Source organism: Phyllobates terribilis, unplaced genomic scaffold (assembly GCF_046119375.1).
Source record: "Phyllobates terribilis strain yellow unplaced genomic scaffold, ASM4611937v1 Scaffold_1__5_contigs__length_1240528914, whole genome shotgun sequence".
Classification (NCBI taxonomy): Eukaryota; Metazoa; Chordata; class Amphibia; order Anura; family Dendrobatidae; genus Phyllobates; species Phyllobates terribilis.
In genome coordinates, this window is record NW_027362761.1 from 1,159,826,719 (window position 1) to 1,159,851,907 (window position 25,189).

Here is a 25,189-nt window from a genome sequence, read left to right on the forward strand (position 1 = left end):
TGCCTTCCAACTCCTGTCAGTCTGTCTATGGACCAGCTTGCCCGCTCACCTGGGAGCACACACCTGCTACCTGCCTGCTAGTCTACCTGGAGGCTCCGCCGTCACGTGCTGTGACCACCTGCCTGTCCAGTGACTCCTGCTCGCTCACCTGGGAGCGCTCATCTGCTGCCTGTCTGCTAGCCTACCTGGAGGCTCTGCCGTCACGTGCTGTGACCACCCGCCTGTCCAGAGACTTCTGCCCGCTCACCTGGGAGCGCTCATCTGCCGCCTGTCTGTTGGTCTTCCTGGAGGCTCCGCCGTCACATGCTGTGACCACCCGTTCATCCAGAGACTCTCGCCTGCTCACCTGGGAGCTCACGTCTATCATCAGCCGCCACAGGTCGTACCAACCCTTTACCCAGAGACTGCCCCGGTCACTTGCCGTGACCATCTGCCCGTTCATCCAGAGACTGCCCCGGTCACTTGCCGTGACCATCTGCCCGTTCATTCAGAGACTGCCCCGGTCACTTGCCGTGATCTCCAGCCCGTTCACTCAGAGACTGTCCCGGTCACCTGCTGTGACCTCCTGCCCGTCTTCCCTGGTCGCCACCCGCTCCCTTACAAGGACAGCCCCCTTGTATAGTAGCTCAGAGGTTCCGCCTCCCAGACCCGTTACAGTTTGCTCGGGCACCGGAACCCGGTGGCACCCAAGCTCCCTCGCTCTCGGACCTGTGTCATGAACTGTCCCGTCAAAGGTCCCAACAGGAGTCCATCCTGGGTCACCTGCGGAATGTCAATACTCGCCTGGACACTCTGACTGCTCCACCAACAACCTCCGCCAGTGCCATGTCTCGCAATCCGGCAGCTCCGCTGTCCACTAACACCATGATATCCTACCCCGGACCTCGGCTTTCTGCACCTCCTCGCTTCGGAGGCGACTCAGCCCAGGCTCGGGGCTTCATAAATCAGTGCACCCTGCACTTTGAACTATTGTCCCACCAGTTTAACTCCGACCGAGCCAAAATTGCATTCATCATGTCCCATCTCACCGGGGAGGCCCTGGTCTGGCTAAATCCTCTATGGGAGAGAGGAGACCCCCTGGTGTCCAACTTGCCTGCTTTTCTCACGGCTTTCCGGAAAGTCTTCGACGAACCCGGACGGAAGACCTCATCCGCATCATCGTTGCTACGCCTCCGTCAGGAAAGTCTCACCGTGGGCCAATATGCCATACGGTTCCGTACCCTTGCCTCGGAGCTGGCTTGGGTTAACGACGCTCTGGTTTCCGTCTTCTGGAAGGGTCTGTCCGGCCGTATTAAAGATGAACTTGCCGGTCGGGACATTCCTACCACTCTCGATGACTTAATAACTCTTGCCACCCGGATTGACCTACGGTTCCAGGAGCGTGCCAGAGAGGTCACCCGTGAGAGGAGGTTACCACGTCTAGCTCCTACTTTTCAGAAACCCGTCACTCCTTCTGTCTCTAACCAGGTACACCCTCCTGAGCCTATGCAGGTCGACCAGACCAAGATGGTCAAGACCCGTCAGGACTTACGCCGTGCCGAGGGGACCTGCTTCTACTGTGGCAGTAAGGAGCACCGGATCCGTGCCTGCCCGGAGAGGTCGGGAAACGCCTGTGTCTAGGTTCGCTCAGAGAGGTCCACCTAGACAAGAATAAATCCTCTCCATCCCTGCTGTTGTCAGTTTCAATCGTCTACGGGGAGAACCGTTATTTCGAACTAGCCCAACTGGACTCTGGAGCAGCCGGGAATCTTATTTCACAGTCCCTGGTAGAGAAATACCGCATCCCCACCAAACCTCTGGCTGTACCCTTGTCTGTTGCTGCCGTGGATGGGGGGCTCTTACCACGCCCCATCCAACTCATCACCGAATCCATTACTCTGCAGGTGGGAATGCTGCATTCTGAAAGTATCTCCTTCCATGTTCTGCCTGGACTCTCTCACGCCCTCTTGCTAGGCCTAACTTGGCTCCAGAAACATGCACCCGTTCTTGACTGGCAGACCGGAGAAGTCCTTCGCTGGGGACAGGGCTGCCATAAGACCTGTCTGGTTCCCGTTCATCCCGTCCGTCCTTCTCCTACCCCAGCTAATCTACCTGGACTTCCGATTCCTTATTGGTCTTATGCTGATGTCTTTAATAAAAAGGAGGCAGAGACACTACCCCCTCATAGACCATACGACTGCCCTATCGACCTGTTACCTGGTACTTCTCCTCCCCGTGGGCGTATTTATCCATTATCCGCTGCTGAGACCCGGTCGATGTCCGAATATATTGAGGAGAATCTGGCCAGGGGATTCATCCGGAAATCTACCTCCCCGGCGGGAGCAGGCTTCTTTTTCGTCAAAAAGAAGGACGGCTCTCTCCGTCCCTGTATAGACTATAGAGACCTTAACCAGATCACGGTGAAGAATAAGTACCCCCTTCCGCTCATTCCGGAGTTATTTGATCGTCTGAGGGGGGCTAGAATCTTCACCAAACTGGACCTCCGTGGGGCGTACAACCTGGTTCGTATCCGTCAGGGGGATGAATGGAAGACGGCATTCAACACCCGGGACGGCCACTATGAATATCTGGTAATGCCCTTTGGCCTCTGTAACGCTCCTGCCGTCTTTCAAGAGTTGGTCAATGACATCTTCCGGGACCTTCTCTACTCCTGCGTAGTGGTGTACCTGGACGACATCTTGGTCTTCTCTCCGGATCTCCAAACTCACCGGAGGGATGTTCGTCAGGTCCTGCTCAGGCTCAGGCAGAACCATCTCTACGCTAAATATGAGAAGTGCCTCTTTGAGCAGACCTCGCTTCCTTTTCTGGGCTACATTATCTCTCAGACCGGCCTACAAATGGATCTTGAGAAACTGTCTGCCATCGAGAAATGGCCCCGACCAGAGGGGTTGAAGGCTATTCAACGGTTCCTGGGCTTCGCCAACTATTACCGCCTCTTCATCCCGCACTTCTCTTCCCGGACTGCCCCAATTTCCGCGCTCACCCGTAAGGGTACTAATCCCAAAGAGTGGCCGCCCGAAGCAGAGGAGGCCTTTCTTTCCCTAAAACAGGCCTTCTCTTCCGCCCCGGTGCTGCATCGCCCGGACGGCCACAAGCAGTTCTTCCTGGAAGTTGACGCCTCCTCCTCTGGAGCCGGAGCGGTACTTACTCAAAAATCATCTTCCGGGAGAATGGTAACTTGTGGCTTCTTCTCCAAACTCTTCTCCTCTTCTGAGCGCAACTATTCCATAGGAGACCGAGAGTTATTGGCCATCAAGCTGGCGTTGGAGGAGTGGCGTTACCTACTCGAGGGGGCTCTTCATCCGGTAATAATTTACACTGACCACAAGAACTTGGCTTACCTCCAGCATGCCCAGAGACTTAACCCGCGCCAAGCCCGGTGGTCCTTGTTTTTTGCTCGCTTTGATTTTGTTCTTCATTTTCGCCCGGCTGACAAAAACGTCAAAGCAGACGCCTTGTCCCGATCCTTTCTGGTGTCCGATCTCGAGGAAGAACCTAAACATATCATCGATCCCGCCAGAGTAATGCAGGTGGCTCCCGTAAGTCTAAATCGTCTCCCTCCCGGTAAGACGTTTGTTTCAGTACCTGATCGGGAGAAGATCCTACACTGGGGCCATTCGTCTAAACTAGCTGGCCACGCCGGTCAGAAAAAGACCCTCCAGCTTATTGCCCGGCACTATTGGTGTCCTACCCTGCACAAGGACATAATAGACTTTGTTTCTGCCTGTGTGTCCTGCGCCCGCAACAAAGTCCCGAGACATCTGCCAGCCGGACGCCTCCTTCCGCTTCCTGTACCTGCTGCCCCCTGGCAGCATATAGCAATGGACTTTATAACTGATCTCCCCGTCTCTGCCGGTTGTACGGTCATTTGGGTGGTCGCTGACCGCTTTTCCAATATGGCTCACTTTATTCCCCTGCCAGGCCTTCCGTCTGCACCCGAGCTGGCTAGAGACTTTATCCGCCACATCTTCCGTCTTCATGGCCTGCCCCTCCACATCGTGTCGGATCGTGGGGTACAGTTCACCTCACGTTTCTGGAGAGCCACTTGTAAACTACTAGACGTCACCCTGGACTTCTCTTCCGCTTACCACCCACAGTCCAATGGTCAAGTGGAGCGGATCAATCAGAACCTGACCAGTTACCTCCGGCACTTCGTTAATGCCCACCATTCTGACTGGGTGGATCTCCTACCATGGGCCGAGTTCTCTTATAATAATCACGAGAGCGAATCCTCCTCCAAATCCCCGTTTTTTGTAGTCTTTGGTCAGCATCCTCGGATTCCTTTTCCTGTCTCCACCTCTGTGGACAACCCGGCTGCGGAATCTCTCGTTAGCAAATTTTCTTCCATATGGGAGAGTACCCGGTCCGCACTCCTTCTGTCATCCGAGCGTATGAAAAGACACGCTGACAAAAAACGCCTGGATCCTCCACAATTTCGTCCAGGAGATAAAGTCTGGCTCTCATCTAAATATGTTCGACTCAAGATACCTTCTTACAAGTTAGGGCCTCGGTTCATCGGTCCTCTGGAGGTCATCAGTCAGATCAACCCGGTGGCCTATAAATTGAAACTCCCGGCCAACTTACGGATCCCTAACTCCTTCCATGTATCTCTCCTCAAACCCGTGGTGCTTAACTCTTTTTCCAAGTCTACAGGTACGCCTCCTGCTCCGGTTTCTGCTGAGGACGAGTTTGAGGTAGAGAACATTCTTGCCACCAAAAGGGTAAGAGGAAAGACCTTTTTTCTGGTAAATTGGAAGGGGTTTGGTCCTGAGGAGAGAACGTGGGAGCCCCGGGAGAACATCCATGCCCCTCTCATCCTAGCTAAATTTCTATCTGGCCTAAAAAAGGGGGGGCCTAAAGGTGGGGGTACTGTAGTGCCGGCGTCCCTGCCCTCTGCTAGGCAGGGACGCTGTTCCCCTCACCGCTCTGCTCCGTGCCCGGCGTCCCTCTCCCGCTCTGCTGGCAGCGCGCGCTCCTTCCCGGCCACTGTGCTTAGGGCGCGCGCGCGCGCCCTCCCTCCCTCTTAAAGGGGCCGCGCGCGCCGTCCTAAGGAGTCCCCGGCCAATGGCCGGAGGACTTTACCATATATAAGGCACCTCCTCCAAAATGGAGGTGCCCGAGCAATGTTGTTGCACTGTTCACTACTCTGCTTCAGCCCTCAGGTCCCGTTGCCAGTTACCTGCCAGATTCCTGCCTGATTATTTGCTACCTGTCTGCTAGTCTGAGGTCCGACGGTCTGCCTTACTACTCCTGTCAGTCTGTCTAAGGACCAGCCTGCCCGCTCACCTGGGAGCGCACATCAGCCACCTGCCTGCTTGCCTGAGGTCCGACGGTCTGCCTTCCAACTCCTGTCAGTCTGTCTATGGACCAGCTTGCCCGCTCACCTGGGAGCGCACATCTGCTACCTGCCTGCTAGTCTACCTGGAGGCTCTGCCGTCACGTGCTGTGACCACCTGCCTGTCCAGTGACTCCTGCTCGCTCACCTGGGAGCGCTCATCTGCTGCCTGTCTGCTAGCCTACCTGGAGGCTCTGCCGTCACGTGCTGTGACCACCCGCCTGTCCAGAGACTTCTGCCCGCTCACCTGGGAGCGCTCATCTGCCGCCTGTCTGTTGGTCTTCCTGGAGGCTCCGCCGTCACATGCTGTGACCACCCGTTCATCCAGAGACTCTCGCCTGCTCACCTGGGAGCTCACGTCTATCATCAGCCGCCACAGGTCGTACCAACCCTTTACCCAGAGACTGCCCCGGTCACTTGCCGTGACCATCTGCCCGTTCATCCAGAGACTGCCCCGGTCACTTGCCGTGACCATCTGCCCGTTCATTCAGAGACTGCCCCGGTCACTTGCCGTGATCTCCAGCCCGTTCACTCAGAGACTGTCCCGGTCACCTGCTGTGACCTCCTGCCCGTCTTCCCTGGTCGCCACCCGCTCCCTTACAAGGACAGCCCCCTTGTATAGTAGCTCAGAGGTTCCGCCTCCCAGACCCGTTACAATACCTAGTATTATAAGTCAGCCCAACTCACTAGTTATCCAGCCTGCCCCCAGTGATATATATACCTGGTATTATAACTCAGCCCAACTCACTAGTTATCCTGCCTGCCCCCAGTGATATATATACCTGGTATTATAACTCAGCCCAACTCACTAGTTATCCTGCCTGCCCCCAGTGATATATACGCCTGGTATTATAACTCAGCCCAACTCACTAGTTATCCTGCCTGCCCCCAATGATATATACGCTTGGTATAACTCAGCCCAACTCACTAGTTATCCTGCCTGCCCCCACTGATATATACGCCTGGTATTATAACTCAGCCCAACTAACTAGTTATCCTGCCTGCTCCCAGTGATATATACGCCTGGTATTATAACTCAGCCCAACTCACTAGTTATCCTGCCTGCCCCCAGTGATATATACGCTTGGTATAACTCAGCCCAACTCACTAGTTATCCTGCCTGCCCCCACTGATATATACGCCTGGTATTATAACTCAGCCCAACTAACTAGTTATCCTGCCTGCCCCCAGTGATATATACGCCTGGTATTATAACTCAGCCCAACTCACTAGTTATCCTGCCTGCCCCCAGTGATATATATACCTGGTATTATAACTCAGCCCAACTCACTAGTTATCCTGCCTGCCCCCAGTGATATATATACCTAGTATTATAACTCAGCCCAACTCACTAGTTATCCTGCCTGCCGCCAGTGATATATACGCCTGGTATTATAACTCAGCCCAACTCACTAGTTATCCTGCCTGCCCCCAGTGATATATACGCCTGGTATTATAACTCAGCCCAACTCACTAGTTATCCTGCCTGCCCCCAGTGATATATACGCCTGGTATTATAACTCAGCCCAACTCACTAGTTATTCTGCCTGCCCCCAGTGAAATATTTAAGTGGAAACCCCTTCGATAGTAAAACCATTTTAACAGACTGCTATAGTCTTCCACTAATAAGGTTCATGTAATAGAAAACATGTATTGCAAATATGAAGGGGGTAACATTTCAGCCCTCTAGTCCATGACTATGTTCAGCATTGCTTTATGTACAAAATACAATTATAAGTGCTCCCTGTTTTCTTATCCATAGGGTTTGTCTATATAGATAAGTTGCATTTAAACGGATTGTCCACCTTTGGGGACATTTTTTTCTTCTTCATTTAAATGCACATATTTAAGGCTAAATATAATTTTTGCAATTGGGTTTCGGTAAAAAATTTGTACTACTTTCCTTTTACAGCCTAATTTATTTCCCTACATATTCAACTTTGATGTGGTCTATGGAATAACATAGGTACAAGCACTATCCGGCACAACCACAGATAGTACTCGTCGCCTGCACGTTTGTGGCTGCATGGCGGCACATAGGTCCGTATTATCAGCCTACACCACATACTGCTTCCATGAGGCATCATATTTTTCCCCTAGAAGCATCAACTCTATAATATGGCCCCCCCAAAAAAATCGAAGGTGCAGCACGGGCTGAGTGCAGCCTCATGGCAACTTATAACAGATACATACGGTTGAAAAAAGACAATTGTCCATCAAGTTGATCCATGGCGTTCTCCATGGGACCACAGTGTGAATTATCCCCATGCAATAGAACTAATCCACACATGGTTACCTGATGTGGTTTATGCTTGGCAGGAAAATATGTGGCCATATTAGTGGCAACGTGGATTTCTCACTAAAACAATACCCCACAATGTGGGCATTTTTCACACGGATTTTGGCATAGCATATGTACTGAAATACTGCACGATAAAAACTCAGTGTGAACATCCCGTAACTCCGCCAACTCTGCTGTGAACCGTAATCACAGGACGAGGGGGGGGGGATGTAACGTGGTGAAAACTGAAAAGTCAGCGGCTTCAATCAATATCACTCAATAGGCATAGACAGTAACTGAAGCAAATGCGGAAAAGAGCAAATACATGATCCATTCATTACAGCAAGGCGGGATCACGTACCCAGGTCAAGGGAGAGATGGAAAATCTAGCTGTCATCTATAACATCGCCATACGAATCAGATCAGATACGTATATTGCACCCATCAAAGCAACATCTCTCTCCAGTGCAGATAAGGCAGCCCTATACAAAATCCCAACACATGGTGCCCAATGACAAACTCAGCTCGGTTATATCCGTATGCATTTTATTGATGGAGTTGCACGTGTTGTATCTGCGCAGATGCAAAGGAGACCATTATTGTACATCTGCATTGTACTAGAGTACTAGGGTGGGAGAAGGGGCCAGGCCGGCGTCTCATTGGCCTACATTCCTCTCTGTATCTAGGTAACTGTTTCATAAGAGGGGCTTGTGGACGAGACCCTTTTTTTGCCGTTCACTCTGTTCTCTGCATTGGCAGTGAACAGACCTGCTAACCTGGCACCCCCTGGATTTTTTTTTTGCATGCAGCAGCCGCCTAAGACCCACTGCAATACCCAAACCGCAAGATGCCTCTGGTGCAGACGCACACTGCAGATATTACTAATGCAATTTCCTTTTCTCCCAGAGGCCACAAATGCCGGATACCCAGCAGGAGCAGCAATAAATGATCTGCAGCATGGCATGCTGTATGCAATGAAGTCACTATGCCAGCCAGAAACTTCCAGGGCGCACCCCCTCCTCTCCCTGCCACCTCCTATCTATCTGCAATTCTTCTGGAATTCTGCAAAAAAAATCTCAAGCATCATTGCAAGTACAAGTCACACATGATACAGTATATCAAGGCTGGCACCAAGATGGCACAGAAGGGACTCAGATCCCCTCCTGGCCATTACGAGTGAGATCATATCTCTGTATCCTAATCACTGCAGCCTGGGAATGTGCAAAAAGTGTCACTTCTACGCAGTGTTGCATGCGACTAATAACCGGTCTGAAGTAGTAGACCTCTATATGTTCAAACTGTGCTTAAATACTCTGCACCATTAGAAAGCACAACTTGCTCCGGGGTCTCACATTAATGCAGGGGCAGGCGTAGCAGTTCTCTAGTGAACCATAACCGGCATATTATAATGATCACAGAAGGAAAACTTTCCAAATGACCCTATGGGACGCCTCATCCGTTGCAGCAGTCTAAACTGGATAGAACTGTTTTTTTATCCACTCCCTCTAAAAGACATATTGAGATCATTTTTACTGCAAAGTGTATGGGTCATGATAAAATATATTATATATATATATATATATATATATATATATATATATATATACACACACAGTAACCAACACTGTCTCGTTCAGCGCGGTACAAGCTGTCATGTCAACCCCTGACTTAAGCATCTGTCAGACTTTGCTTCTATGCAAAACTTACACATTGAGGCCCCAGATCAATGGGCATCATGTATATAGTGAGACTGGCATCCTGTGACAGTGGGCAGCAAGTGACAGCAACATTCAGCCTGCCTGTGACAGTGGGCAGTAAGTTACAGCAGCTCTCAGCAGCCTGCCTGTGACAGTGGGCAGTAAGTTACAGCAGCTCTCAGCAGCCTGCCTGTGACAGTGGGAAGCAAGTTACAGCAGCTCTCAGCAGCCTGCCTGTGAAAGCGGGCAGTAAGTTACAGCAGCTCTCAGCAGACTGCCTGTGACAGTGGGCAGCAAGTTACAGCAGCTCTCAGCAGCTCTCAGCAGCCTGCCTGTGACAGTGGGCAGCAGCTCTCAGCAGCCTGCCTGTGACAGTGGGCAGCAGCTCTCAGCAGCCTGCCTGTGACAGTGGGCAGCAGCTCTCAGCAGCCTGCCTGTGACAGTGGGCAGCAGCTCTCAGCAGCCTGACTGTGACAGTGGGCAGAAGGTTACAGCAGCTCTCAGCAGCCTGCCTATACCAGAATCACAGCCATGTAACAATATATCAGTTCTAAGCAAAATAAACAGAAAAGTATCAACTTCTCAGACTCTGCAATGTCACATCCCCTGTGCCAGGACCGGGCGCCTGCACTGCAGTTATCATGGGGGCACTAATAAGTAATGCAGTAGTAAGAAGACCCCCCTACTTACATGTGAGCAGGGCATAGATGCACTGGAGCAGCGGCTGGTATTTTAACCCTGTAAATGCTGAGCTGGGAATCCTTTCTTTAATCCCTTCATAAAATATTCTCCTTGCAGTTTCCTGATCTGAGGGTTGAAATTCCCGAATATAAAGCTGTTGCTGCTCCTTCATGCCCTCATCAGCTGCGACCCCCGAGCTGGCACTAGTGGTGGGGGGCACCAGAGGAGAGGAGCTGCTGACTGCACTGGCCACTGGGGTCCACATTTGAGATGAGACGAGCAGAGGGTCTTTCTGGGGTCCTGCTATGGAGCTGTGATCGTCTGCCAGTATTCCTGTCTCACAAACCATTTTTGGAGGAATAAAATGCATGCAAATGGCCAGAGAAGAGAAAAAAGGGGGCGCAGAGAGTGTGAGGGGCGCAGGATGGAGGATGCTGTGGGCTCTGCAGCTGGGAAGAAGCAGGAGGGAATGTGCTCTGCATCTTACACCACTATTTATATTGCTGCAAAGCCGGTACTCTCTGCAGCATGGGCGCCTCCCAGGTCCTAGCGCCGGCTGCATCCCCTCCATGTGATCATACCTGGGTGGGGTATTAGGAAAGTCTTCCAACCCCCTATACTGGGACTTTCTTTCAGGGCAGGTCCAAACGTATAAAACATCAGTCAGAGTTTCATCCCAAAATGTTGGATGATTTTTTTTTCTCACTTGTCATGCGTGTGCGATCTTTATCAAGACCATTTATGCTATGTTCACACGTTGTGTTTTGTTTTTTTTCCCGCAGGCAAAACCTGCTCTCTCATCAATAAAGAAGCAACGTCAAAAAAGCAGGTTTAGATGAGTTTTTGCTGGTTTTTTTGCAGCGTTTTTGCTGTTCTTTTACTGCGTATGTCAGGGTACGTTTGTGTCTTGTGCATGCTGATAAAGTTTCGTGCATAAAAAAAAAAAAAGATTCAAACTTCCTCAGGTTTTTGGAAAAACCCGATCTGCGTTTTTTTGCTGCGTTTTTGCTGAAAGTAGTGATTTGCTCTTTGACAAAATAGGAAAAAAAAAAAAAAAAAAACAATGTGTGTGCAGGAGATTTCTGAAATCTCATAGACTTTGCTGGTACTGTAAAATGCAGCTGAAAAATTAGCATAAAAAAAAAATGCTGCAAAAAATGCAACGTGTGAACATAGCCTTATGGTTTACTATGCTACACAATTGCAATGTGTCCTTAAAGATCAGACGCCACACTGATTGTCCGAATGGAATCCGATTTTTTTTTTGCCACTGTACCAATTTCGGAGTGAAATCGACGCTTGTTGCCAATTTTTCCCATGTCGAATAGATCTGAGAAAAAATACACAGATCTGCACTGCCTCATTGAATAACATTTGTCTGTGGTCAACTCGTCCGATTTATACGAGCTCTTAATTAATCATTTACAGGACCATTGCAATGTCTCTGTTAAAATCGGATGCTAAGCTGGTGTTCCGTATGGCACCCGATTTTTTTCTCGCACCCATAGACTTGAAGTCACATCTGATTTTGGAAGAAAATGATGCATTCTGCCATTTTTGTTCACATGCAGATTTAAGGCTCTTGCACAAGACCGTATTTTCGGTCCAAAAAATCGGATTGCAGTCGGACCAATATTATTCAATGGGGTCGTGCAGAAGAACGATTTTTTTTTTACTGCATTGGGAAGAAAAATCACAGCATGCACGAGTTTCCTCCGAAAATCTGATGAGAGTCATCAATTCAAGTCTATGGGTGCAAGAAAAAAAAAAATCCACATTATGCCATCTGATTATTACAGATACATTGCAGTTCTGTAACATCCGAAACAGTAAGTGATTACTAGCTGCTGCTGTAAGAAATGGATTGTACACGGACAGCACAAGGGTGACAAGTGAGAAAAAAAGTCATCCCACTTTCCTGGATGAAACTCTGCCCCATTGCATAACATTGGTCTGATTTTTTTTGACGGACAACACTCTGACCGAAAACATGTTTTTTGTACACGAAGCCTTATTGTAAGTGATGGGCATTGTCTGCTGTGCAGGATTCCCTAGTCCTGTATCACATGCTTGTCTCAAAGATTAAGCCATGCACGTGTAAGTACACACGGATGGTACAGAGATACTGCGAATGGCTCATTAAATCATCAGACACTCCTATTACACCACTTATCCCCTGAATAAGTGGTGTAATAGGAGTGTCTGATGATTTATAATGCAAAAAGGACCCCCCATTTAAAAGAGCTCGAACTGTGGCACGGTGATGGAACAACTATTATTAAGCTTTTTCTGAGCCTCCTGTAGGAAACAGGGTATATGAATTGTAATTGCGCAGTTAAATGTAAAACTTGGTTTCATAATGGTATAAATCCAGGAATTTTGTCTGTTCTCTTTTTCAGAGTGCATATATGCATATCTGATTTTTATATATGCACAGTGCACTTCCTTCTGGGTGATAATTCTATATTTTTTTATCAGAATTAAATAAAACATTGATATTTTTAACCTCTTGCTACTATTTGCTGTTCCAGCACAACAGATTTCACATAAATCTGCAACACTGGTACATTCACAAGCGATACATACTGTAGCAACTTCTCTTTCTTGTGGCCGACATACTGTACATCCCACTAAAGTGCACATCTTTGATATATTTGCTGCATTCATTACTTTGTTTTGCCATTTTCAAAGAAGCCAAGTTAACTGCTAAATGAACATGATTTTATGCCGTGCTCCAAATTCAGATTTACAAGTTTAGAAAATGTCCGCGGTTAAGAAGACTCTAACATTTCAACACCTTATCATAAATTTATGTTTCTGGCACAAAAATTTCCCACAATTAATATCATACAAGGGGCCCTATCCATAAAGACTGACCTTTTGTTTGCCAGTCTTGATAAATAAATCATTGGAGCAAGATGTGTCTTCATGAATTTGGGGCATCTTGTAGCTGCCGTGCACCATCACAAAAAGTATAATCGACTGCAGTATGTTTCTGTCGTTATTTAGACCAGTTTTTATGTGTGACGCCTCAAAGCCTTCTGTAAGCCCCTTACCCTGGGAGATGGGGGACACGGAGTCGGGTCCTAAGATGGAGAGATGGGGTGCAGCCGTGGCCCGGACCCACTCCGTGCCCAGGGCAATCACATTAAAAAGGATGGTGTGGGCTTATCCGGGTTGAGTGGCTGATTACAACTACGCCACCTGTGGCACCTGGTGAAGGCCACCAGCGCTGCTGCAGTCCGCCGAGGCATGGTGTTATGGCAGCCGAGGTTATTACTACTCCCCACAGGCGGAGCAAGGCCTCGGGGCAGAGGGACAGGAAGGAGGGGGTAGTAGTCCAGGTGATCTGGTGATGCGCACTGCGGTGTGGTGCAGAATAAAGAGTCCGGAGGCCATAGGGGTGAACTTCCAGGGTTTTACTCACGATGGAGATGGCAGTAGGAAGGCGACTCCCTGCTCCTCGCGCAGTTCTGCGGTCACCAGAGACGAGAGGGTCCGACAACCTCCAAGTAAGTCCAGCGTTAAATCAGGACCCCGCACTAGAGTGTTCCTAGACATTAGACCTAGTCCTTTCCTGTCCGTGTGGGTGTGAATAGGCCGGGTCTCCATCTGAACTTCTCTCAGAACAAGGGTACGGGTGGCAGCGCCATTCTTCCCGTTCCCGATGGGATCCTCAGGGCCTACCGGGCTTCCCTGACCAGGATGTAGAGTTGCAAGGTCAGGTGTCGGGGGCCGGTCCCCTCTTGCAGCCGGAATCCCTCTGAATAGATCAGGTAGGCGAGGACAGGTGGCGTACACCGCTCCGTCTGCATCCTCCCCGGGACCCATTTGCGGTGGAGCCACACTCTAAAGCTCCGGGCCTTCTTGGTCATGGTCCTCGACCGGGCTGAGACATTCATTATCTCCCGCCTGCCCATCGTCCCAAGGCCAGGAGACGAGGGCCGTGTCTCCATCCTCTGCAGGCCCACACAGGATCCACTCTCAGGGAGGGAGATCACGATCTGATAACAGTCAAAGAACCAAGAGCCAAGATGGCAGTGAATTAAATATGAAATTTAAGGTGTCACTGTAATGTGAGTCCTCCACCGTCACCCACTAACTGGTTCCTATCACTTTTGTGTTCCCAGTCTCCCGAATGCCAGAAGAGGCAGCACCTGGTGCCTATTAGCCCCCTCTGGTGGGAGAAGTGTGGTGTTGGATGTGGAGGTAGGGTACTGATCATCACACTGTTCTTACCTCAGAGGAGGAACACTACACTCCATTGGAGAAGTGCAGCATCCCTGTGGCGGTCGAACCTTCAGGGGCGCCACATTTCCCCCTGGTGAAACACAGCATGTTCGCGGGCTGCAAAAGAGAAACACCTAGGAAAGTTTTCTTTTTATATAACAACAACCATCTTCCCTTTATGGGATGCACATCTTCTTAAACGTTTCAAAACATTACAATATAAAAGTATAAAAGTATAAAATTATAAAAGTGCTAGCATTTTCCAGAGACGTTTCTGCGCAGACAAACAGGTTAAAGTGTAAGCAAGGAGAGTCAGTTCAGAAGCAAGGGGGACCTGTCCCAAACCCCCAACGAGGGCCCTGGGGTGGCTGCAGGGCATGAAGATCCCGAGTTGGACCTCCAGGAGAGCCACCCAGACAGGTTTTTCTTCTGAGGTCTGAGGTAGAAATGTCTGCGGTTTTACATAAAACCAATGAGGAGCACCTAAAGAGATGCATAACTATATACAGGATAAGAGTCTGTCTGCTGCAAGTCCGCAGGGACCAATGTCTCTAGAAACCGGGGAAAAACAAGTTAAAACTTAAACAACAACATGAACAAGTTACAACCGCCGGGGCTGCTTAAATCTCGGGTTCCCTCCTGGGAAAAGGCTCGTTCCTCCCGACGGAGGCTGACCGGTCCTCTGAGGCTGAGCGCAAGGGGGCATCCCTCCCGGACACCTTGTGGACATCCAGGGCGTACCACCCCCGCACCCCATGATGACGGGTGTAAGTCACTACGTCGCCCTGGAAGAGGTTCCGGCCAGGATGTCCCTTCTTCAGACGCGGCTCGACGTCCCGCCTGCTGACGAAGACGTCGTCCTGGTGATGGGGACTCCTTATGAACCCCCAGCCCGCTTCATGGTGGAAGCCGACGACTTGCCCTTCCACTCGGGGACTCGGACGGGTTGCCTCTTCCTGTCGGGCCTGGGACTTGGCAGCTTTGGCCCGCACCTCGAGGCGCTCGCAGCGGACCTCCCTCTGTCGCTGCTCCCGAGTGAGCTGAAGAATTTGCTCGCGGCACAGTTCACTCCTCCTCTGAGCTTCAGCCCGAGTCTCCCAGGGGAAGCCCATCAGGTCCCCCCCTGGTTGTCCCAGGCCCACTCCTCAGCCGCCGGCCAGGTGACTGTCGGTGCGGGCAACGGTGTCAGCAGAGGTTGCTGCGGGTCCTCTAGAAATGCGAACCAGTCCGGTTTGTGGTCAGCGGATACCCCAGCAGCCTCAGGCACTTCAGATACGGGAGTTGGGCGGCACTGCAGTTCTGCGCCGATAGCCGAAGCTTGTAGCTCCGGAGCGAAGACCTGCTCCCAGGTGACCGTGCCATGTAGGAGGTACTCAGTCATGAGGACCAGCACGGGCATGGTAGGTTCAGCAGCCGGGGCAGGGGCAGTACACTCACCTGCCGCTGGGCCACTCGCGACCTCTGTCACCGGTCCGTCCTGAGCTTCAGCTCCTTGGCGGCGGGTCCGGATGCGCAGCAGCATTTCTTCCCGCCACGCAGCAGACGCCGCCTTCTGAGCCTCTTCCAGTCTCCGTACCAGACCCGGGGCTTCCTGATGGAGAAACTCGATATCTCCCGCTGTGAGCCTTGTGCCGTTATACTCTCTGCCGAGTGAAGAACCTGGGCCGGGGTTGGAAGGAGCTGTTGGTTGCGCTCCAGTAGCGTCCATGTCTGCTCCCCAAGATCACCAAGCTCCAACTGCAATGGCCGCACCTTGTTGCTTTCCATTCCCTCTTCTCTTTGGGGCGGCTCCAGGGCGGTATGCTAACAGGCCCGCCTTCGTTCAGCCCATCCAGTTTGACGGGCATTACCCCGCGGATAGTCTCTGATGGAAGTGGCGGTCCACATTTTTGGCGCCATTTGGGAGCCTGGCCCACGATAGGAGGTGTTAGGAGACCGTCTTTTCACAGCACTATGGCGCCTGTTCTTCTTGGGCGGGCGCCATTTTAAGTGGAAAACGACAGTTCAAGGTGTAAGGCACACAGTACCCGGTAGCAATGGGTAATTCCTTCCTTTGCTGCGGGCACGCGATCCTGCCGACTACGCCAGTGATGTGACGCCTCAAAGCCTTCTGTAAGCCCCGTACTCTGGGAGATGGGGGACTCGGAGTCGGGTCCTAAGATGGGGAAAAGGGGTGCAGCCGTGGCCTGGACCTGCTCCGTGCCCAGGGCCGTCACATTAAAAAGGATGGTATGGGCTTATCCGGGTTGAGTGGCTGATTACGACTACGCCACCTGTGGCACCTGGTGAAGGCCACCAGCGCTGCTGTAGTCCGCCGAGGCATGGTGTTATGGCAGCCAAGGTTATTACTACTCCCCACAGGCGGAGCAAGGCCTCGGGGCAGAGGGACAGGAAGGAGGGGGTAGTAGTCCAGGTGATCTGGTGCTGCGCACTGCGGTGTGGTGCAGAATAAAGAGTCCGGAGGCCATAGGGGTGAACTTCCAAGGCTTTACTCATGATGGAGATGGCAGTAGGAAGGCGACTCCCTGCTCTTCGTGGAGTTCTGCGGTCACCAGAGACGAGGGGGTCCGACAACCTCCGAGAAAGTCCAGAGTTAAATCAGGACCCCGCACCAGAGTGTTCCTAGACATCAGACCTAGTCCTTTCCTGTCCGTGTGGGTGTGAATAGGCCGGGTCTCCCTCTGAACTTCTCTCAGAACAAGGGTACGGGTGGCAGCGCCATTCTTCCCGTTCCCGGTGGGATCCTCAGGGCCTACCAGGCTTCCCTGACCAGGATGTAGAGTTGCAAGGTCAGGTGTCGGGGGCCGGTCCCCTCTTGCAGCCGGAATCCCTCTGAATAGATCAGGTAGGCGAGGACAGGTGGCGTACACCGCTCCGTCTGCATCCTCTCCGGGACCCATTTGCGTTGAAGCTACACTCTAAAACTCTGGGCCTTCTTGTTCATGGTTCCAGACCGGGCTGAGACATTCATTATCTCCCGCCTGCCCATCGTCCCAAGGCCAGGAGATGAGGGCCGTGTCTCCATCCTCTGCAGGCCCACACAGGATCCACTCTCAGGGAGGGAGATCACGATCTGATAACAGTCAAAGAACCAAGAGCCAAGATGGCAGTGAATTAAATATGAAATTTAAGGTGTCACTATTATGTGAGTCCTCCACCCTCACCCACTAACTGGTTCCTATCACTTTTGTGTTCCCAGTCTCCCGAATGCCAGAAGAGGCAGCACCTGGTGCCTATTAGCCCCCTCTGGTAGAAGTGTGGTGTTGGATGTGGAGCTAGGGTACTGATCATCACACTGTTCTTACCTCAGAGGAGGAACACTACACTCCATTGGAGAAGTGCAGCATCCCTGTGGCGGTCGAACCCTCAGGGGCGCCACATATGCAATTTATGATGATTTTGTTGGCTTCACACCCTCAGCTATCCCGGCTCTGTTATGCTGAATTTGTTGGCTGCGCACTCACCTCCACACGGCAAAGTTCCAGTCTGGACTGACATAAAATAGCTAAAAGTAGTTAGGGGCAGTGTAAAAAATTGGCGACATTTTAAACCGTTTTCGCTCAATGGGCAAAATCTGTTTGAAGAATTGACCCCATGGACCACACTTACTCAAGTGCACGGATGTCAAACTCAAACACACAGAGGGTCAAAATTAAAAACTTTAACAAAGTCGATGGTCAACCAATATACAGAATAATGGACCCCACACAGTCCTCCATGCAAAATAATGGACCCCACACAGTCCTCCATACAGAATAATGGGCCCCACATAGTCCTCCGTACAGAAAAATGGGCCCCACATAGTTCTCCATATAGTATAATGGGCCCCACATAGTTCTTCATACGGTATAATGGGCTCCACATTGTCCTCCATACAGTATAATTGGGCCCGACATAGTCCTCCATACACAATAATGGGCCCCACATAGTCCTCCGTAAAGAATAATGGGCCCCACATAGTTCTCCATACACTATAATGGGTTCCACATTGTCCTCCATACAGTATAATGGGCCCCACATAGTCCTCCATACAGAATAATGGGACTCACATAGTCCTCCGTACAGAAAAATGGGCCCCACATAGTCCTCCATACAGTATAATGGCACCACATAGTCCTGCCATACAGAATAATGGCCACACATAGTCCTCCATACAGAATAATGGGCCCCACATAGTCCCCCATACAGAATAATAGGCCCCACATAGTCCTCCAAACAGTATAATGTGCCCCACATAGTCCCCCATACAGAATAATGGGCCCCACATAGTCCTCCAAACAGTATAATGGCCCCACATAGTCTTCCATATAGAATAATGGGCCCCACATAGTCCTCCATACAGAATAATGGGCCCCGCATAGTGCTCCATACAGTATAATGGCCCCACATAGTCCTCCATACAGTATAATGGGCCCCACATAGTCCTCCATACAGTATAATAAGTACAACATAATCCTCCATACAGAATAATGGACCCCACATAGTCCTCCATACAGAATAATGGGCACCACATAGTTCTCCATACACAATAATGGTCCCCACATAGTACTCCATACAGTATAATGCACCCCAGATAGTCCTCCATACAGAATAATGGGCCCCACATAGTTCTCCATACAGAATAATGGTCCCCACATAGTCCTCCATACAGAATAATGGGCCCCACATAGTGCTCCATACAGAATAATGGGCCCACATAGTGCTCCATACAGAATAATGGGCCCCACATAGTCCTCCATACAGAATAATGGGCACCACATAGTTGTCCATACAGTATAATGGGCCGCACATAGTGCTCCATACAGAATAATGGGCCCCACATAGTCCTCCATATAGAATAATGGGCCCCGCATAGTCCTCCATACAGAATAATGGGCCCCACATAGTCCTCCATACAGAATAATGGGCACCACATAGTCCTCCATACAGAATAATGGATCCCACATAATCCTCCATACAGAATAATGGGCACCACATAGTCCCCCATACACAATAATGGTCCCCACATAGTCCTACATACAGAATAATGGGCCTCACATAGTCCTCCATACAGTATAATGGGCCCCACATAGCCCTCCATACACAATAATGGGCCTCACATAGTCCTCCATACACAATAATGGTCCCCACATAGTCCTCCATACACAATAATGGTCCCCACATAGTCCTACATACAGAATAATGGGCCTCACATAGTCCTCCAGATGGGCACCACATAGTCCTCCATACACAATAATGGTCCCCACATAGTCCTACATACAGAATAATGGGCCTCACATAGTCCTCCATACAGTATAATGGCACCACATAGTCCTCCATACAGTATAATGGGCCCCACATAGCCCTCCATACAGTATAATGGGCCCCACATAGCCCTCCATACACAATAATGGTCCCCACATAGTCCTCCATACACAAAAATGGTCTCCACATAGTCCTCCATACAGTATAATGCTCCCCAGATAGTCCTCCATACAGAAGAATGGGCCCCACATAGTCCTACATACACAATAATGGTCCCCACAGAGTCCTCCATACACAATAATGGCCTCACATAGTCCTCCATATAGAATAATGGGCCCGCATAGTGCTCCATGCAGAATAATGGCCCCACATAGTTCTCCATACAGTATAATGGGCACCACATAGTCCTCCATACAGAATAATGGATCCCAATTAATCCTCCATACAGAATAATGGGCACCACATAGTCCCCCATACACAATAATGGTCCCCACATAGTCCTACATACAGAATAATGGGCCTCACATAGTCCTCCATACAGTATAATGGGCCCGCATAGCCCTCCATACAGAATAATGGGCCCCACATAGCCCTCCATACAGTATAATGGGCCCCACACAGTCCTCCATACAGAATAATGAGCACCACATAGTCCTCCATACAGTATAATGGGCACCACATAGTCCTCCATACAGAATAATGGACCCCTCATAGTCCTCCATACAGTACAATGGGCCCCACATAGTCCTTCATACAGAATAATGGGACTCACATAGTCCTCCATACAGAATAATGGGCCCCACATAGTCCCGCATAGAGTATTATGGCCCCACATAGTCCTCCATACACAATAATGGCCCCACATAGTCCTCCATACAGAATAATGGGCCCCACATAGTCCCCCATAGAGAATAATAGGCCCCACATAGTCCTCCATACAGTATAATGGGCCCCACATAGCCCTCCATACAGTATAATGGGCCCCACACAGTCCTCCATACAGAATAATGGTCCCCACATAGTCCTCCATACACAATAATGGTCCTCACATAGTCCTCCATACACAATAATGGTCCCCACATAGTCCTCCATACACAATAATGGTCCCCACATAGTCCTACATACAGAATAATGGGCCTCACATAGTCCTCCATATGGGCACCACATAGTCCTCCATACACAATAATGGTCCCCACATCGTCCTACATACAGAATAATGGGCCTCACATAGTCCTCCATACAGTATAATGGCACCACATAGTCCTCCATACAGTATAATGGGCCCCACATAGCCCTCCATACAGTATAATGGGCCCCACATAGCCCTCCATACACAATAATGGTCCCCACATAGTCCTCCATACACAAAAATGGTCTCCACATAGTCCTCCATACAGTATAATGCTCCCCAGATAGTCCTCCATACAGAAGAATGGGCCCCACATAGTCCTCCATACACAATAATGGTCCCCACAGAGTCCTCCATACAGAATAATGGCCTCACATAGTCCTCCATATAGAATAATGGGCCCACATAGTGCTCCATACAGAATAATGGCCCCACATATTTCTCCATACAGTATAATGGGCACCACATAGTCCTCCATACAGAATAATGGGCACCACATAGTCCTCCATATAATAATGGTCCCCACATAGTCCTACATACAAAAAAATGGGCCTCACATAGTCCTCCATACAGTATAATGGGCCCCACATAGCCCTCCATACAGTATAATGGGCCCCACACAGTCCTCCATACAGAATAATGAGCACCACATAGTCCTCCATACAGTATAATGGGCACCACATAGTCCTCCATACAGAATAATGGACCCCTCATAGTCCTCCATACAGTACAATGGGCCCCACATAGTCCTTCATACAGAATAATGGGACTCACATAGTCCTCCATACAGAATAATGGGCCCCACATAGTCCCGCATACAGTATTATGGCCCCACATAGTCCTCCATAGACAATAATGGCCCCACATAGTCCTCCATACAGAATAATGGGCCCCACATAGTCCCCCATAGAGAATAATAGGCCCCACATAGTCCTCCATGCAGTATAATGGGCCCCACATAGCCCTCCATACAGTATAATGGGCCCCACACAGTCCTCCATACAGAATAACGAGCCACACATAGTCCTCCATACAGTATAATGAACCCCACATAGTTCTCCATACAGTATAATGGGCACAACATAGTCCTCCATACAGAATAATGAACCCCACATAGTCCTCCATACAGAATAACGTGCACCACATAGTCCTCCATACACAATAATGGTCCCCACATAGTCCTCCATACACAATAATGGTCCCCAAATAGCCCTCCATACAGTATAATGGGCCCACACAGTCCTCTATACAGAATAATGAGCACCACATAGTCCTCCATACAGTAAAATGGGCACCACATAGTCCTCCATACAGAAAAATGGACCCCACATAGTCCTCCATACACAATAATGGTCCCCACATAGTCCTCCATACACAATATTGGTCCCCACATAGTCCTCCATACACAATAATGGTCCCCACATAGTCTTCCATGCAGTATAATGGGCCCCACATAGTCCTCCATACAGAATAATGGGACTCACATAGTCATCCGTACAGAATAATAGGCCCACATAGTCCTCCATACAGAATAATGGTCCCCACATAGTCCTCCATACAGAATAATGGTCCCCACATAGTCCTACATACAGAATAATGGGCCTCACATAGTCCTCCATAAAGTATAATGGGCCCCACATAGCCCTCCATACACAATAATGGTCCCCACATAGTCCTCCATACACAATAATAGTCCCCACATAGTCCTCCATACACAATAATGGTCCCCACAGAGTCCTCCATACAGTATAATGCTCCCCGATAGTCCTCCATACAGAATAATGGTCGCCACATAGTCAGCCATACACAATAATGGTCCCCACATAGTCCTCCATACACAATAATGGTCCCCACATAGTCCTCCATACACAATAATGGTCCCCAAATAGCCCTCCATACAGTATAATGGGCCCACACAGTCCTCTATACAGAATAATGAGCACCACATAGTCCTCCATACAGTAAAATGGGCACCACATAGTCCTCCATACAGAAAAATGGACCCCACATAGTCCTCCATACACAATAATGGTCCCCACATAGTCCTCCATACACAATATTGGTCCCCACATAGTCCTCCATACACAATAATGGTCCCCACATAGTCTTCCATGCAGTATAATGGGCCCCACATAGTCCTCCATACAGAATAATGGGACTCACATAGTCATCCGTACAGAATAATAGGCCCACATAGTCCTCCATACAGAATAATGGTCCCCACATAGTCCTCCATACAGAATAATGGTCCCCACATAGTCCTACATACAGAATAATGGGCCTCACATAGTCCTCCATAAAGTATAATGGGCCCCACATAGCCCTCCATACACAATAATGGTCCCCACATAGTCCTCCATACACAATAATAGTCCCCACATAGTCCTCCATACACAATAATGGTCCCCACAGAGTCCTCCATACAGTATAATGCTCCCCGATAGTCCTCCATACAGAATAATGGTCGCCACATAGTCAGCCATACACAATAATGGTCCCCACATAGTCCTCCATACACAATAATGGTCCCCACATAGTCCTCCATACAGAATAATGGGCCTCACATAGTCCTCCATACACAATAATGGTCCCCACATAGTCCTCCATACAGAATAATGGGCCCCACATAGCCCTCCATACAGAATAATGAGCACCACATAGTCCTCCATACAGTATAATGGGCACCACATAGTCCTCCATACCGAATAATGGACCCCACATAGTATTCCATACAGAATAATGGGCACCACATAGTCCTCCATACACAATAATGGTCTCCACATAATCCTCCATACAGAATAATGGGCCCCACATAGTCCTCCATACAGAATAATGGTCCCCACATAGTCCTCCATATAGAATAATGGGCCTCACATAGTCCTCCATACACAATAATGTTCCCCACTTAGTGCTCCATACACAATAATGGTCCCCACATAGTCCTACATACAGAATAATGGGCCTCACATAGTCCTCCATACAGTATAGTGGGCCCCACATAGCCCTCAATACAGTATAATGGGCCACACATAGCCCTCCATACAGTATAATGGGCCCCACATAGCCCTCCATACACAATAATGGTCCCCACATAGTCCTCCATACACAATAATGGTCCCCACATAGTCCTCCATACAGTATTATGCTCCCTAGATAGTCCTCCATACAGAAGAATTGGCCCCACATAGTCCTACATACAGAATAATGGACCCCACATAGTCCTCCATACAGAATAATGGGCCCCAAATAGTCCTCCATACAGAATAATAGGCCCCACATAGCCTCCATACAGAATAATGAGCACCACATAGTCTTCCATACAGTATAATGGGCACAACATAGTCCTCCATACAGAATAATGGACCCCACATAGTTTTCCATACAGAATAATGGGCACCACATAGTCCTCCATTCACAATAATGGTTCCCACATATTCCTCCACACAGAATAATGGGCCCCACATAGTCCTCCATTCACAATAATGGTTCCCACATATTCCTCCACACAGAATAATGGGCCCCACATAGTCCTCCATACAGAATAATGGTCCCCACATAGTCCTCCATACAGAATAATGGGCCTCACATAGTCCTCCATACACAATAATGGTCCCCACATAGTCCTCCATACAGTATAATGCTGCCCAGATAGTCCTCCATGCAGAATAATGGGCTCCAAATAGTCCTCCATACAGAATAATGGGCCCCACATAGTCCTCCATACAGAGTAATGGGCACCACATAGTCCTCCATACAGTATAATGGGCCCCACATAGTCCTCCATACAGAATAATGGGCCCTAAACAGTCCTCCATACAGAATAATGGGCCCCACATATTCCTCCATACAGAATAAAGGCCCCACATAGTCCTCCATACAGTATAATGGGCCCCACATTGTCCTTCATGCAGAATAATGGGCCCCACATAGTCCTCCATACAGAATAATGGGCCCCACATAGTACTCCATACAGTATAATGGGCACCACATAGTGCTCCATACAGAATAATGGCCCCACATAGTCCTCCATACAGTATAATGGGCCCACATAGTCCTCCATACAGAATAATGGGCCCCACATAGTCCTGCATACAGAATAATGGGCCTCACATAGTCCTCCATACACAATAATGGTCCCCACATAGTCCTCCATACAGTATAATGGGTCCCACATATTCCTCCATACAGAATAATGGGCCCCACATAGTCCTCCATACAGAATAATGGGCCCCAAATAGTCTTCAATACAGAATAATGGGCCCCACATAGCCCTCCATACAGAATAATGAGCACCACATAGTCCTCCATACAGTATAATGGGCACCACATAGTCCTCCATACAGAATAATGGACCCCACATAGTCTTCCATACAGAATAATGGGCACCACATAGTCCTCCATACACAATAATGGCTCCCACATATTCCTCCATACAGAATAATGGGCCCAACATCGTCCTCCATACAGAATAATAGTCCCCACATAGTCCTCCATACAGAATAATGGGCCTCGCATAGTCCTCCATACACAATAATGGTCCCCACATAGTCCTCCATACAGTATAATGCTGCCCAGATAGTCCTCCATACAGA

The 25,189-nt window shown here is 49.5% G+C and overlaps 1 protein-coding gene across 1 annotated transcript in view; it reads right to left on the reverse strand.

The window, feature by feature from the left end:
* NAT8L (N-acetyltransferase 8 like) overlaps positions 1 to 10,466 on the reverse strand; it is a 66,350-nt gene extending 55,884 nt beyond the window's left edge. The window contains exon 1 of the mRNA XM_073657517.1: positions 10,004 to 10,466. Coding sequence (XP_073513618.1) covers positions 10,004 to 10,364 — 361 coding nt within the window. The 5' untranslated portion in view covers positions 10,365 to 10,466. The remainder of the gene's footprint in view (positions 1 to 10,003) is intronic.
* Between the last annotated feature and the right edge of the window lie 14,723 nt (positions 10,467 to 25,189).